The sequence below is a fragment of the Zea mays genome, chromosome 1, assembly GCF_902167145.1.
Source record: "Zea mays cultivar B73 chromosome 1, Zm-B73-REFERENCE-NAM-5.0, whole genome shotgun sequence".
Classification (NCBI taxonomy): domain Eukaryota; kingdom Viridiplantae; phylum Streptophyta; class Magnoliopsida; order Poales; family Poaceae; genus Zea; species Zea mays.
The window spans coordinates 192276216-192290768 of record NC_050096.1 but is presented as its reverse complement, the minus strand read 5'-3'; the positions used below and the strand labels follow the sequence as shown (position 1 = coordinate 192290768).

The window sequence follows — 14553 nt, the reverse complement described above, 5'->3', positions numbered from 1 at the left end:
ACGTGTCCGCGCAGACGGTGCGTGGCGTGTCTCACGGTGAACCGGGTATGCTGGCCACGACAAGACGGCGCAAGGGACAAAATTAATGAAGTTGTTGGATGACACCATGCTGCAGGGGAGGGTAGATGTAGCATTCATTATCTCAAGGTGTCTGGATCCAGCTCCAGCCACCCGTATGTCATTTTTACATGTCCATTTTATAATAATAATAAAAAGCAGTCGATCGTTTTTATTAATCATAAGAATAAGGGAGTTACTGTTCAGGCAAGCTCCAGCATGATGACCCGATCGATTGCGGAGAAGGATTTGTTCCGTTCCGTTCCAGACATTTTTCCAACCAAAGTCAAGGTGGATCTCTTTCTTTCTATATATATAGTTTATACATACATAAAAAAAGGGTCAATGTGAGCGTATCTGTTTGGACTGGAGCTGCTCTTCCGATCCAAGCGTGGAAGCATCATTACCACTCGACTCTATAGCCACTAGTCACTCAGTCAATCATCCACCTGCGCTGCCGCTGGAATTTAATTAAAAAAAAAGAGCCCGATCGATCCAGCAAAGTGCATCACGCCGTTCACGGCTTCAGGACATAGGGAGCTCCCAAGTTCTCCTCCTCCTCCTCCTCCACCTCCTCCTCGTCGTCGTCTTCTCTCTCAGGTCTCAGCCATCGTATCGTCCGGACCCACCGTATCCCCAGTCCGCCGGCGGCCGTCGATTCATTATCCCGGCCGCCCGGGCTGCCCGTAAGTCAAGCGGCGGCGGCGGCGGCGGCTAAGGTATAGCCAAGGCTGGAGCGAGGCCGGTGCGGCCGACCATCCCTGTGTGTGCACCCTGCAGAACCAACCTCACCCCCGATCAAGGTAGCAATGACTGACGGTAACATGGTTCTTTTTTTTTTCTCATAGCAGTTAGTCTCCATTACGATTTCCCCAATCTCATAGCAGTTAGTCTGACTTCTCTATACTCTTCAGCATGAATGATATATACTATGCATATCTGCTCTGCTAGGTTCTTGGATGGCGGGCGTGTGCGGGAGCCCGTTCTGCTCCAGGGAAGCTTCAGCTCCAGCTCCAGCGTCATGTGGACGATGGGACGAACTACTCAACTCCTCCACCTGCGCGAACAACATCCTGGCGACCGGCGCCGCTGCGCTGCTCGCCGTCGTCCTCGCGCTGCAGCTGCTCGTCAGGGTCGCAAGGAACGGACTACGACACGCGCCCGTCGTCGCGCTCAGCTCGCCGCTGCAGCGGGCCGCCGTGGCGGCCAACGCCTGCCTGGGCCTGGCCTACCTGGGCCTCGCGGCGTGGATGCTGGGGACGGACCTGACCCAGCGCGCCTCCGTCTACCTCCCACACCGGTGGCTGGTGAGCCTGGCCCAGGGGCTCTGCCTGCTCCTCGCCGGCTTCGCCTTCAGCGTCAGGGCGCAGCTGCTCGGAGCGGCGTTCCTCCGGGTCTGGGCGGCTCTGCTGGCCGCGTACGCCGCGTTCGTTTGCTGCACCTCGGTCGTGCACATGGTCGCAGACAAGGTGCTGGCCGTGAAGACGTGCTTGGATGTTCTGTCCCTGCCTGGTGCGCTGCTGCTCCTTGTGTACGGCATTCGGCACGCCAGGGAAGAAGAAGAAGGAGATGGTAACGGAGGAACCGAAAGTTCTTTGTATAAGCCTCTGAACGCCGAGGCTCACGACGACGGTGCGGCCGACTCGCGTGTCACCCCGTTTGCTAAAGCCGGGGTTTTCAGCATCATGACGTTCTGGTGGCTGAACCCCATGATGAAGAAGGGTTACGAGAAGCCTCTCGAGGAGAAAGACATGCCGCTCCTAGGCCCCTCGGACCGAGCGTACAGCCAGTACCTGATGTTCTTGGACAACCTGAACAGGAAGAAGCAGCTGCAGGCACACGGCAACCCGTCGGTCTTCTGGACCATCGTCTCTTCTCACAAGAGCGCGATCTTGGTCTCGGGTCTCTTCGCGTTGCTCAAAGTGCTCACGCTGTCTGCAGGCCCAGTGCTTCTGAAAGCCTTCATCAATGTCTCGCTTGGGAAAGGTTCCTTCAAGTACGAGGGCTTTGTTCTGGCCGCGGCAATGTTCGCTATCAAGTGCTGTGAGTCTCTGTCCCAGAGGCAGTGGTACTTTCGCACCCGGAGGCTAGGGCTCCAGGTGAGGTCGCTCCTGTCGGCCGCCATCTACAAGAAGCAGCAGAAGCTGTCGGGCTCTTCGAAGCTGAAGCATTCCTCTGGAGAGATCATAAACTACGTCACCGTCGACGCCTACCGGATCGGCGAGTTCCCGTACTGGTTCCACCAGACGTGGACGACAAGCGTCCAGCTCTGCATCGCTCTGGGGATCCTGTACAATGCGGTTGGTCTTGCCATGATTGCATCGCTGGTCGTCATCGTTCTCACTGTGATCTGCAACGCTCCTCTGTCCAAGCTGCAGCACAAGTTTCAGACTAGGCTTATGGAAGCACAGGGCGTGAGGCTGAAGGCGATGTCGGAGTCCTTGATCCACATGAAGGTCTTAAAACTCTATGCGTGGGAGACGCATTTCAAGAAGGTCATTGAGGGGTTGAGGGAGATTGAGATCAAGTGGCTGTCGGCGTTCAACCTTAGGAAATCCTTCAATGGTTTCGTGTTCTGGACATCACCGGTTCTGGTCTCGGCTGCAACCTTCCTCACATGCTATCTTCTGAAAATCCCTCTTGATGCAAGCAATGTTTTCACGTTTGTGGCCACTCTGCGCCTTGTTCAAGACCCAATTAGGCAGATGCCGGATGTGATTGGAGTCGTTATACAGGCTAAAGTTGCTTTCACTAGGATAACGAAGTTTCTTGATGCGCCTGAGCTGAGTGGACAGGCCAGGAAGAAATACTGTGTGGGAGATGAATATCGTATAGTGATGAACTCTTGCAGTTTTTCATGGGATGAGAACCCGTCAAAACCAACTCTGAAGAATATAAACTTGGTGGTCAAGGCTGGGGAGAAGGTTGCAATATGTGGCGAGGTAGGATCAGGAAAGTCAACACTATTGGCTGCAGTTCTTGGAGAGGTTCCTAAAACAGAAGGCATGGTATGCATTTTTTTGACTTTAGCATTTATGGTATATATATACAGCCTTTTCATGTGAATATACAACATTTTTTTGTTGGGGAAAACTTTTGTAACTTCATGATCTTAAAGCTCAATTGCAAGTGCATAACTGCCATAAGCAGTACAATACTGCTGTGTGCACTTAAGGACCTCGGTTTCTAGTTTCTTTCTCAAAATGCAACATGCAACAACAATATCTTATGCTCAACAAAGTCGTTATAGTTAATTTGTCTGATAATATTGGAAAACAGCATATTAATTGGTTCCTTCAAATTAAAATTTTCAGATCCAAATTTGTGGGAAAACAGCATATGTTTCTCAAAATGCATGGATCCAAACAGGAACGGTGCAAGACAATATTCTCTTTGGATCTTCAATGGACAGGCAAAGGTACCAAGAAACGCTTGAGAGGTGTTCTTTAGTAAAAGACCTTGAAATGCTTCCATATGGAGACCATACTCAAATCGGGGAGAGGGGCGTAAATCTTAGCGGTGGCCAGAAGCAGCGTGTTCAGCTTGCTCGTGCATTATACCAAAATGCAGACATTTATCTTCTCGATGACCCTTTCAGCGCTGTTGATGCCCACACAGCAACTAGTCTTTTTAACGTAAGTGGCAGATAACAATCATGAATTTCAATATTCATCATAGGATTTTTGAAACATCTATTTATTTGACAGGAATATGTCATGGGAGCTCTGTCAGATAAGACTGTCCTTTTGGTGACCCATCAAGTCGATTTTTTGCCTGTATTTGATTCTGTTCTGGTATGTTTTCATACTTTATCAAATCTATCTTTAACTTTTCATACCTAAGACGTTTTAAGTGTTTCGACTTCCTCGCTGATCAATCAATATTTTGTTAAATAACAAATTTCTATACCAAATAAAAAAGTCATACATTAAGCATCATAAATTGCTAATTTCAGAACCCCCCAAAAAAAGAGTAAGAAACACTTTGAGAAAAAAAGTGAAACATATCGATCCAATCCCTCCATTTTTATATTTATTTTGGTGACCATATTTGTTTGCTGATGCCATCTAAAACAAGTGTTGCTTTTTATCAGTTAATGTCAGATGGTGAAATTATTCGTGCTGCACCTTATCAAGATTTATTGGCACATTGTCAAGAATTTCAGAACCTCGTAAATGCCCATAAAGACACTATTGGTGTTTCAGATCTTAACAGAGTCAGATCCCATAGAACAAATGAAAACAAGGGATCGATTGATATTCATGGAAGCTTATACAAAGAGTCTTTGAAGCCATCACCAGCAGATCAGCTGATCAAGACAGAGGAAAGAGAAATGGGTGACACTGGTCTCAAGCCTTATATCCTTTACTTGCGCCAGAATAAAGGCTTCTTCAATGGCTCTATGGGTATTCTTTGCCATGTGATTTTCGTATGTGGCCAAATAGCACAGAATTCATGGATGGCTGCTAATGTCCAGAATCCTGATGTTGGTACACTTAAGTTGATTTCTGTGTACATTGCAATTGGATTCATCACAGTGTTCTTCTTGCTGTTTAGATCGATAGCACTTGTTGTTCTTGGGATCCAAACATCAAGATCTTTATTTTCCCAGTTACTCAACTCATTGTTCCGTGCGCCAATGTCCTTTTTTGATTCTACCCCTCTTGGAAGGATACTTAGCCGGGTAAGGATACTTAAACAAATTGTTCATATCCCTGAGATATATTGGGTGGTGAGATTGGTTTTCAACTTGCACCTCCTATATATTAGTTCTATTGTCAACGACCCCCCCCCCCCAGCAATCGAAGTGAATCTCTAAACTACTAGACATATAAAATATGCTAGACCAAAGTTCTGTTTTGCATTTGGATATTTCCTATTGATGGATGAACTTGCATTTTTTTATGCAGGTATCTTCAGATTTGAGCATTGTTGATCTTGATGTTCCATTTGGATTGATGCTTGCTCTTGGTGCCAGCATAAATGCATATAGCAATCTGGGGGTGTTGGCTGTTGTTACATGGCAAGTTCTGTTCGTCTCTGTGCCGATGATGGTTTTGGCACTCAGGTTGCAGGTAATTTTTGTGAGATTCCATTGGGTACAGTTTGTTATTATATATCATATAGCAGTTAATGTGCTTTGCTGCTGTTTTCTGCCAAGGAGTGAAAATAACATGTCTTATGTTCTTATTTACCACTGACTAAAATCTAATATGCTTGGTCATGCAGAAGTACTATTTAGCCTCAGCTAAGGAACTGATGAGGATCAATGGCACTACCAAATCAGCTCTGGCTAATCACTTGGGAGAGTCGGTTGCAGGGTCTATAACAATAAGGGCTTTCGAGGAAGAAGATCGTTTCTTTGAGAAAAATTCGGAACTTGTTGACAAGAATGCTGCTTCATATTTCTATAATTTTGCAGCGACTGAATGGCTGATTCAACGCCTGGAAACAATGAGTGCTGCAGTTCTTTCTTTTTCTGCCTTCATCATGGCTCTCCTCCCTGCAGGAACTTTTAGCTCTGGTGAGCATTTATAGAAGTTGCAATTTGCATGTATCTCCTTATAATATTGAATGATAAGTAAAATTATATTTGGTGCAAGAATGCTAGGCAGGATATTTGGTGAATAATGCAGAATATTTCTTAACCACTTATGATTTTGTATAAGAACTGCTGAACTTTGAGCCCAAGGAGTGCAGAATGGAAACACCAAGATTAATCCATGACTACTTAAAACCAAAACTACATGCATTCGGTATTGTTCATGTTATGGATATTTCAGTATCGTCATCAGAAACACTAACCACTTCATTTTGTGCATGTGCAGGCTTTATAGGAATGGCGTTGTCTTATGGTCTGTCCCTGAACAATTCCTTTGTTTTCTCTATCCAAAACCAGTGCCAGCTATCAAACCAGATAATCTCTGTGGAAAGGGTGAACCAGTACATGGACATACCAAGTGAAGCAGCAGAGGTCATTGAAGAAAATCGACCATCACCAAACTGGCCCCAAGTTGGTAGGGTGGAGCTTAGAGATCTGAAGGTAATCATATATATACAAACATTTACATGTATGCCTTACAATGGAACATTTTCATATTCTAGGTTCTAGAGAATTAACTCGACTGGTTTTGTGCAACAGATCAGATACAGGGAAGATGCTCCCCTTGTACTGCATGGAATCACATGCACTTTTGAAGGCGGAGATAAGATTGGTATAGTCGGCCGGACAGGAAGTGGAAAGACGACTTTAATCGGTGCATTGTTTCGTCTTGTTGAGCCAACTGGGGGGAAAATAATTATTGACTCTGTAGATATCACCACAATTGGCTTACATGACCTTCGTTCACGTTTGGGTATCATTCCACAAGATCCGACACTCTTTCAGGGAACCATAAGATATAATCTAGATCCTCTTGAGCAATTTTCGGATCAACAGATATGGGAGGTGCGGTGTCTTACAACATACACAACTATTCATGTTGTTTCTGGCCCTGTTGTACTAGTTTACCAGCTCAAACTTCAAAGCAATCACTTAAAGTTATTACTTTCTGTTCTTGTGCAGGTTCTTGACAAATGTCAGCTTCTTGAAGCTGTCCAGGAGAAGGAACAGGGATTGGACTCACTTGGTAGGACTCCTTGCTACACCTGTACTTTGTTTTTTCAGAACCCATAGCAAATTAAGGAATTCTGGAAGGATTTTCCATTGACAGACACACACTGAACACAACGTTCTATGGTAGCATGACATGTGTTTTGTCTTGTTTATTCTCTGTAGTCTGTACTGACTGAGAGTTTTTTTTTTGTATAGTTGTGGAGGATGGCTCGAACTGGAGCATGGGTCAGAGGCAGCTCTTCTGTTTGGGACGTGCACTGCTAAGAAGATGCCGTGTCTTAGTCCTCGACGAGGCCACTGCATCTATAGACAATGCTACCGATGCGATCCTTCAGAAAACAATCAGGACAGAGTTCAGAGACTGCACTGTCATCACTGTCGCTCACCGTATACCCACTGTCATGGACTGCAGTATGGTACTTGCACTGAGCGACGGTATGTTTTCTTCTTGAACTTGCTATAATAAATCAGAATCGAACTAATTAGACTGTGAAACTCTGTCTGAAGATAGCAAGCGCTTACATGCGAAGTCCATGCTAATGGGTTCTCAACCAAATTCCAGGGAAACTGGTGGAGTATGACAAGCCTACGAAGCTCATGGAAACCGAAGGGTCTCTCTTCCGTGACCTCGTCAAAGAGTACTGGTCGTACGCATCGAATGGGAATATCTAGAAGCCACCTCCAAACTACGACCGTTTGCATGTTTCCACTCGCTGCATCCTCTTGAAAGGAGATACAAGAATCTGGGCTTGCACATCCGAAGAACTATTGTATCTGAAATCTTGAGAAAAGGCGTCAGGCATTGTCATGAAATGCTTGTTGTCAAGTTTTCACCACTCGTTTTTCAGCAACTTTTTGGTAGTTTCTGTTTTGGGTCATTGCTTCCCTTCCAGGCGCTGAATAAAAGAAAACATGTCTCCATCCCCCCCCCCCCCTTCTTCTCCCCTCCAAAAAAAAGTAGAGGAAATCCTCAACATTTCTTTGCTCACAGTGATACTTTATGCTCATAACAAAAATTCTTAGGCTTGGTGCTCAACACTATTCCATTCAGAATTTGTGGTGTATGCTTACATTCGTACAAAGCTGTAGTAGGGTATATGATGTCTGTTTTTTTGGGGTGCAATCATGGCTTTTCAGCACCCTCTTGTTCATGTTTGATGTATATTCATCGGTGTCTGGAGCCAAGCAATTTGGTGGTAACTCTGTTTTTTCACTGCATGTGCATGCTGGATGATTGTAGATCCTTGCGGCTTATGTAGGTCACAAATTGGAATGGATGAACTGAATGAATGCACCAAGCAAGGCCCAAAACCAGAGATCCTCTGAACGCGAAGGATAGGATGGCGAAAAAGAAAAGGCGAAAGTTCCCTTGGGCCGGGGCTCCTTCTTCCTCCCTTGTTTCCGCTCCTGTCGCGCATGGCGCACATCAAGCTGGTTCGCGGGAGGAGGATGTTGGGCCGTCGTCTACAGTACGATGTGTGGCCCAAGGAGTTCTCGCGCCCTCTCGCATCGCGTCTCCGGGTGCTTGGGAAGGATGGTGCCAGGGGGTTGCGTCGCTTGCCCCAGCCCAAGCCCATGTGTCGCGGCTTCAGCTCCCTGCCGAGATTCCCTGCTCTCCAGCGGTCGCCAAAACCAGGTTAGGGTTTCCTCCCGATTTTGTTGGCGCTCACTCTTTCCCCCATTGCGCAGCCTTCCTCTCGCGTCTCTGGTCGCTCCCTGTCTCTTCACGTTCTGGTTTTCATGGCGGGTGGTGCATAACTTCCTTGCGTCCCCCGATGGCTGAAGAAGAGTGGCCTAGATTAGGGTCGGGTGGTGTCCGAAGTTTCTCGATGTCTGGTGGGATGGATCCGAAGAACAAGAACATTCCAAATCCCCCATGGGATCGTTGGGGACAAAAAGATACTGCCCAGGGTTCTCAATCCTGGAACAGAAACCGCAATCTTAGCTGGAGATTGAAGTCGCAGCCTGGGAAATCTGATCTCCATGAGGGTTTACTGTCTTCTTCCTCTGGAGATGGCATTCAATCAGGTAATCCCATCATATCCCCATTTACTTTGAAGAAAGAGAATGATCCTGTTCGTCCCGCTTTCTGTCAGAAATGTGGGGTTGAAGGCCATCATGCTAGAAACTGTTTTAATGCTTTATGGTGCGATATCTGTCGTAAAGATACCCATGTTACATCTCGGTGCGTGTTACCGAAACAAAGCAAGCCCAACATGCCCATTGTAGGTATGGCAGCTGATGGTCTAGGGTTTTATCTCTCTCATTTCGCTAAACCAATGTCCAAAAAACCAAAAAGGGTTTTCATCGTCTTGGTAAAGGTGATTGAGGGATTAGTGTATGTTGAAGATCTGGAAAATGACTTTGGTTTCCATTTCCCTTGGGGAAAAATGTGGAAGGCTACAAAATGTCATTCTGGTTTTTTAATGCAATTCCCTTCACAAGAATGTCTTGATGAGATGATGAGCTTTCCTGAACTTAAAATGAAGATGTCTGGTGCCAAGATTGTTGTAGTTCCATGGAGTTCTCGAGCCAAACCTAAATCTAGATTGCATACTGCTTGGGTTGTTGCTGAGAATGTTCCTGAGGAATTAAAAAATTATCAATCGATCTATGAAATTGGCTCCATGATTGGTGCAGTTGAAGAAGTTGATCTCATGTCTTTAGACTCTGAGGATATTGTGAGATTTAAAGTTCATATTAAAAGTGTGGCTATGATTCCGCCAGTTGTGGAAGTGGCTGTGAAACCATTTCTGTATGACATCTATTTTAGAATTGAATCCATCAGTGATGAAGGTTGGAATGATGAGACAGTTAACCTGGGCAAGAGAGCTTCTGTGGATATTCATGGGATAAATGATCCAGTGTTCGATAAATCTGGAAAAAAACCTAGAAATGAGGGTGAAGCTTTAGATGAAGACCCTATATCTAATTTTAGGTTGGGAGAGTCTTCCTCTCAAGGCAAAGAATCCCTTAAAGCTTCTGAAGTGTTCATGGATATTTCTAAAGATAAATCTGGTGTGGGTTTGAGAATGGTAGATCTTAGTGATGAGAAAGTTGATTTTGACCCTAATGAAGATGATCTGCTGAGTTCTCAAGAATTGGAAGAATTTGCAAAGGAGGTGGAAGAAGAACAAACTGATTTTCAAGCTAGAGTGGGTGAGATGATTTTAATTCCCTCAACTGAAGAAGAAAAACAAGATCTGATGGGCAAAAAATCAAGCGAGGTCCCTGTGTCTACATCTGATGGCGTAAGAAAGAGCTCAAGACTTGAGAAGAATGATGACATTAAAGTGGCGGACAAGGCTATATCTAGAGCTGAAGCTAAAGATGCCTTCCTTAACAAAGGTATGAATAATAATTATTTCTCTTTACTTGATGCTAATAATGAAGATTTGTTAGAAATTTCCAATAAGCTAGGAGTGTATTTGGGCCCATCTAAATCCACAACTATGGCTAATCTTGATTTGATTAAAGAACTGGAATTGTCGAGAAAGACTCTTGCTATTCAATCTTGCAAAACTAAGAAAAAAGAGGAACCTCTTCCTGATGATATTAATGAAATGGATAGCAGTGTCCATGCCGACTCTGACAAAAATATTGATTATGACTTTTTGGATGTTATGGTTTTAAGGAAAGGGAGAAAAATCAAACACCGAAAAAACAGCAAAAAAAAAGCTTCCCCTAAGTTTAGGTGTACACCTAATAGAAAGAAGCTGATAATTTTGGTCTCCCCCCATCCTTTTTGATGATAGGCCTCATTTGAAATTGTCAGGGTTTAGGGAATAACTCTAAAGTTCAGTTTCTGAAAGAACTCATTAGAGATGAGAAAATTGATTTTATTGGTTTACAAGAAACTCAAAAGAGCCATTTCAGTGATACTTGGTTGGCTTCGATCGCTGGTAGCAAACCCTTTGCTTGGTTTTCTGCTCCGCCTAATGGCAGATCTGGTGGTTTATTGGTGGGTTTCAATGCTGAGGTGTTTGATGTGAGAGAACATGAAACATGAGAGTTCATGATTCGCACCTTGGTTTTTCACAGAGAAAAAAATCTCATCTGGAATTTTGTTAACGTGTATGGTGCTGCGCAGAAGGAGAATAAAAGCAGATTTTTGTGTGAATTTTCATCCTTTTGCTCGAGAAGCAATGTTCCTTTGCTCATTGGAGGAGATTTTAATATTATAAGAAGAGCAGAAGAGAAAAATAAACCTGGTGGTGTTAATAAGTGGAGTTTTCTCTTTAACAGTATCATTGATCAGAATGATCTTGTGGAGTTTGAGTTGAACAACAGGTTGTTCACTTGGTCTAATAATCGGAATGACCCTACCTTTGAAAAATTGGATAGATTCCTGGCTAGCCCTGAGTGGGACATTGCATATAACAACATTACTGTCCTTGGTTTGAATAGGTCCTTTTCAGATCATGTTCCTTTGTGCCTTCGAACTGATGCTACTCCCAATGTTTGCAGAGTGTTCAGATATGAATTGTGTTGGAATTTTAGACCATATTTTCACAAAAAAGTGATAGATAACTGGTCTCTCCTAGTGAAGGCTAACCATAGTATTGATATATGGAAACTGAAAATTAAACGTCTGAAGCAAATGCTCAAAGGCTGGAATATTAATGTTGAAGGACATTACAAAATGATGAAAAAAGATCTGATGACAAAAATTGACAATTTGGATAACATCAGTGAAATGGTTGGTCTTTCGAAAGGGGACAGGATGGAGAAACTTGACCTTGAGTTGACTCTTAAAAAATTAGTAGATGAGGAAGGAATAAAGCTCAAACAGCGAGCTCGAGACAAATTCATTTTGGATGGTGATGAGAATTCAAAATATTTTCATTTATTAGCCAAGTGTAAGAGGAGGAAGCTTAAAATTATGACTCTTACTCATGATGACAAGGTTGCTCATGATGAAGTTGAAATCAATCAACTGGCGATTTCTTTTTACAAAAAATTTTTTGGTCCTCCTCAAGAAACTGGTATTTCTTTGAGTCATCTGAACATGAAAATGCTTGATGATGCTGACAGAGATAGCCTGACCAGACCGTTTGCTATGGAGGAAATTAAAGATGTGGTGTTTTCTTTGAAGCATAATAGAGCTCCTAGTCCAGATGGCATTCCATCTGAAGAGTGATTTGTTTAACCTCTTTAAAGATTTTCATGATGGCTCCCTTAACATTGAGAGACTTAATTTTGGGATGGTGACTCTTATCCCCAAAGTTCCTAATGCTATTGACATCAAAGCCTTCAGACCAATTTGCTTGCTTAATGTCTGTTACAAGATTATTACCAAAGTCTTAACCAATAGATTGGCTTGTTGTATCAATTCTGTGGTAAGTGATTTTCAGTATGGATTTATTAAAGGTAAGTATATCATGGATGGAGTGGTCTCTCTCTATGAGATTATTCATGAAGTAAAACAGAAGAAACAAAGTGGTGTGATTTTTAAGGTAGATTTTGAGAAAGCTTATGACAAGGTTAATTAGAATTTTCTTCATCATATGATGATTAAAAAAGGTTTTGGTGATAAGTGGTGTGACTGGGTAATGAGGACTGTTAAAGGTGGTAAAGTGGCCATCAAGACAAATGATATGGTTGGTCCCTATTTTACCACTCACAAAGGTGTCAGACAGGGTGATCCTTTCTCCCCTCTTCTTTTTAATATTGCTGCGGATAGGCTTGCCTGTATGATTCAAAAAACCAAAGAAGAAGATATTATCAAAGGACTCATTCCTCATATTATCACCAATGGTTGTAGTTGTTTGCAATATGCTGATGATACCATTTTCTTACTTCAAGATGATCTGGATGGGGCCAGAAATCTTAAGTTTATTCTTTGCTTATTTGAACAGATGTCTGGTCTCAAGATTAATTTTCATAAAAGTGAAATTTTTTGTTTAGGTAAGGCTACTGCTAAAGAAATGTGTTATGCTGACATTTTTACATGTCCTCATAGTTGTCTACCTATGAAGTATTTGGGGGTTCCGATTGATATAAAAAACTTTGCAAATCCCTGTGGTTGCCCACAGTTGAGAAAGTTGAAGGTAAAATGGGTTCTTGGCAAGGAAGATTCCTTAGTTTGGGTGGTCGTTTAGTCTTGATTAACAGTAGTCTTACCAATGTTCCACTATACATGCTTTCGATGTATAAAGTCCCCAAGAATATAGTGAAGAAGATGAATATCTTTAGAAAAAGACTTTTATGGCAAGGAGGCCATAGTCAAAAAAATACCATCTGGCTGATTGGAATATGTTTGTTCTCCGAGAGATCAGGGTGGTCTTGGGGTATTGGATTTACACAAGATGAATGAGGCGCTGCTTGCTAAGTGGATTTGGAAGTTGGAAAACTCGAATGGGTTATGGCAGACCATTATCAGACATAAATATGTTAAAGGGAGACCTATTATATCAGTGAAAAAGAGACAGAGTGATTCTTCGAATGGGTTATGGCAGACCATTATCAGACATAAATATGTTAAAGGGAGACCTATTATATCAGTGAAAAAGAGACAGAGTGATTCTCACTTTTGGAAAGGCATTCTTGCTGTTCGTGTCAGTTTTTATAAGTTTTGTAAAAAAAAGTTGGCAATGGCAGAAATACTAGCTTTTGGAACAATATTTGGAGTGATTCGGAACCGTTGTCATCCAAATATCCTAACTTGTTTGAGATTGCCTATGATAAAGATATCACAGTGGATAAAGCCTTTTCTTCGGATTTTCGGGCAGTGAATTTCAGAAGAAGATTACGAGGTGTTCTCGAAGATGATTACAATAACCTCATTACACAATGTAATAATACTATGATTTTGGATGAGGATGATAGTACATTGTGGTTATTGGGCAATAAAGGTTTTTCTGTCAAATCGCTTTATAAAGAAAGCAAATGTTCTCATATTACAGTGTCCTCTAATTTTTTGTGGAAGACTAGATTACCTCACAAAATCAAGGCTTTTCTGTGGCTTGTTGTGCATAAAAAGATTTTAACTAAAGACAATCTGTCCAAAAAAGGTGGAAAAGTAATCTTGATTGCGCCTTTTGTGGATTTCCGGAATCCATAGATCATTTGTTCTTTCAATGTTCGGTTGCTAGATTCATTTGGAGAATAGTTCAATCAGCTCTTGGCTTGAATTCTATTCCCAGCAGTACTGATGATCTTTTTGGACCATGGATTAACAGTTTTAACAAAACTGAAAAAAATCTGGTCCTTTTTTGATGTGGAGCTGTCATTTGGGCGATTTGGCGTTCTCGCAATGACTGTTGCTTCAATGCTAACCTAATCGATGATCCAACTAATGTGATTTTCTCTTGTTGCTACTGGATTGATACTTGGGCTATTCGTCAGAAAAAGAAGGAAAGAAAATTGGTGGAGCAAGGAAGCCTCAAAATCCGAAAGATAACAAGTGATATCTACAGCAAGGCTAGGGGTTGGAAGCCAATCGACAGACGCATTCAGTGAAGCTTTTGTTGGGTGCCTGTCATTTTGATTCACCTGTTCTGTTTGCTGTAATATCTCCTGGTAGCGTCAGGCTGGAAAACCTTGTCTTAGCTCGCTACTTTAGCTGTTAGTTTCCTGCTGCTTTAGTTCAGACTCGTTGATCTTTTCTTTTGGTCAGCTTTATGATGATATTCTGGTGCTTCTAGTCGTATGTTCTATTCAGGTCGTGTTGCAGGGTAGTTGATAATTGTGTGTCTTGTCGGCTCTTAATTTCTGGGGTCATTTATGATCACGTAAGAACTAAGTCTTTTCTATTTCGTAATGAAATAGGGGTATCCCCTTTGTCAAAAAAAATGTAGGTCACAAATTTAATAGTTGGCACAAAAAATGAGTAAAATGCCACTGCTTATTTGTTTTTTTTTGGTTGACATAAACATATC

At 42.7% G+C, this 14553-nt stretch overlaps 2 protein-coding genes across 4 annotated transcripts; both read left to right on the top strand.

Moving 5' to 3' along the window:
- Positions 1-401: 401 nt before the first annotated feature.
- LOC103642016 (ABC transporter C family member 10) lies at positions 402-7873 on the top strand. The gene is made up of 12 exons (XM_008665333.3): positions 402-860; positions 1009-3065; positions 3372-3692; positions 3765-3851; positions 4151-4741; positions 4968-5132; positions 5287-5581; positions 5886-6100; positions 6200-6505; positions 6623-6686; positions 6869-7108; positions 7236-7873. Exons 2-12 carry the CDS (start codon positions 1017-1019, stop codon positions 7343-7345), a joined length of 4443 nt encoding a protein of 1480 aa, XP_008663555.1. The 5' UTR covers positions 402-860; positions 1009-1016; the 3' UTR covers positions 7346-7873.
- An 89-nt stretch (positions 7874-7962) lies between these two features.
- LOC103642028 (uncharacterized) lies at positions 7963-14324 on the top strand. Of its 3 annotated transcripts, none has more exons than XR_004855416.1 (2): positions 7963-8309; positions 14021-14324. XR_004855416.1 is itself a non-coding variant. In XM_008665340.4 (2 exons), the coding sequence occupies exons 1-2, from the start codon at positions 8449-8451 to the stop codon at positions 14080-14082; spliced, it is 1635 nt and encodes a 544-aa protein (XP_008663562.4). In that variant the 5' UTR covers positions 8314-8448; the 3' UTR covers positions 14083-14324. The 3 variants fall into 3 exon arrangements, 1 of the variants encoding a protein (XP_008663562.4); XR_560606.4 differs by having other exon boundaries at positions 8308-8701; XM_008665340.4 differs by lacking the exon at positions 7963-8309 and adding an exon at positions 8314-10021.
- Positions 14325-14553: the final 229 nt, after the last annotated feature.

Bases quoted from the DNA above. Each gene is read 5' to 3' on its own strand.
- LOC103642028 (XM_008665340.4), top strand. From the start codon at position 8,449: ATGGCTGAAGAAGAGTGGCCTAGATTAGGGTCGGGTGGTGTCCGAAGT. The intron at 10,022-14,020 runs GTATGAATAATA...GCTATTCGTCAG, and splicing joins AGATGCCTTCCTTAACAAAG to AAAAAGAAGGAAAGAAAATT.
- LOC103642016 (XM_008665333.3), top strand. From the start codon at position 1,017: ATGGCGGGCGTGTGCGGGAGCCCGTTCTGCTCCAGGGAAGCTTCAGCT. The intron at 4,742-4,967 runs GTAAGGATACTT...TTTTTTATGCAG, and splicing joins TTGGAAGGATACTTAGCCGG to GTATCTTCAGATTTGAGCAT. The intron at 7,109-7,235 runs GTATGTTTTCTT...ACCAAATTCCAG, and splicing joins GGTACTTGCACTGAGCGACG to GGAAACTGGTGGAGTATGAC.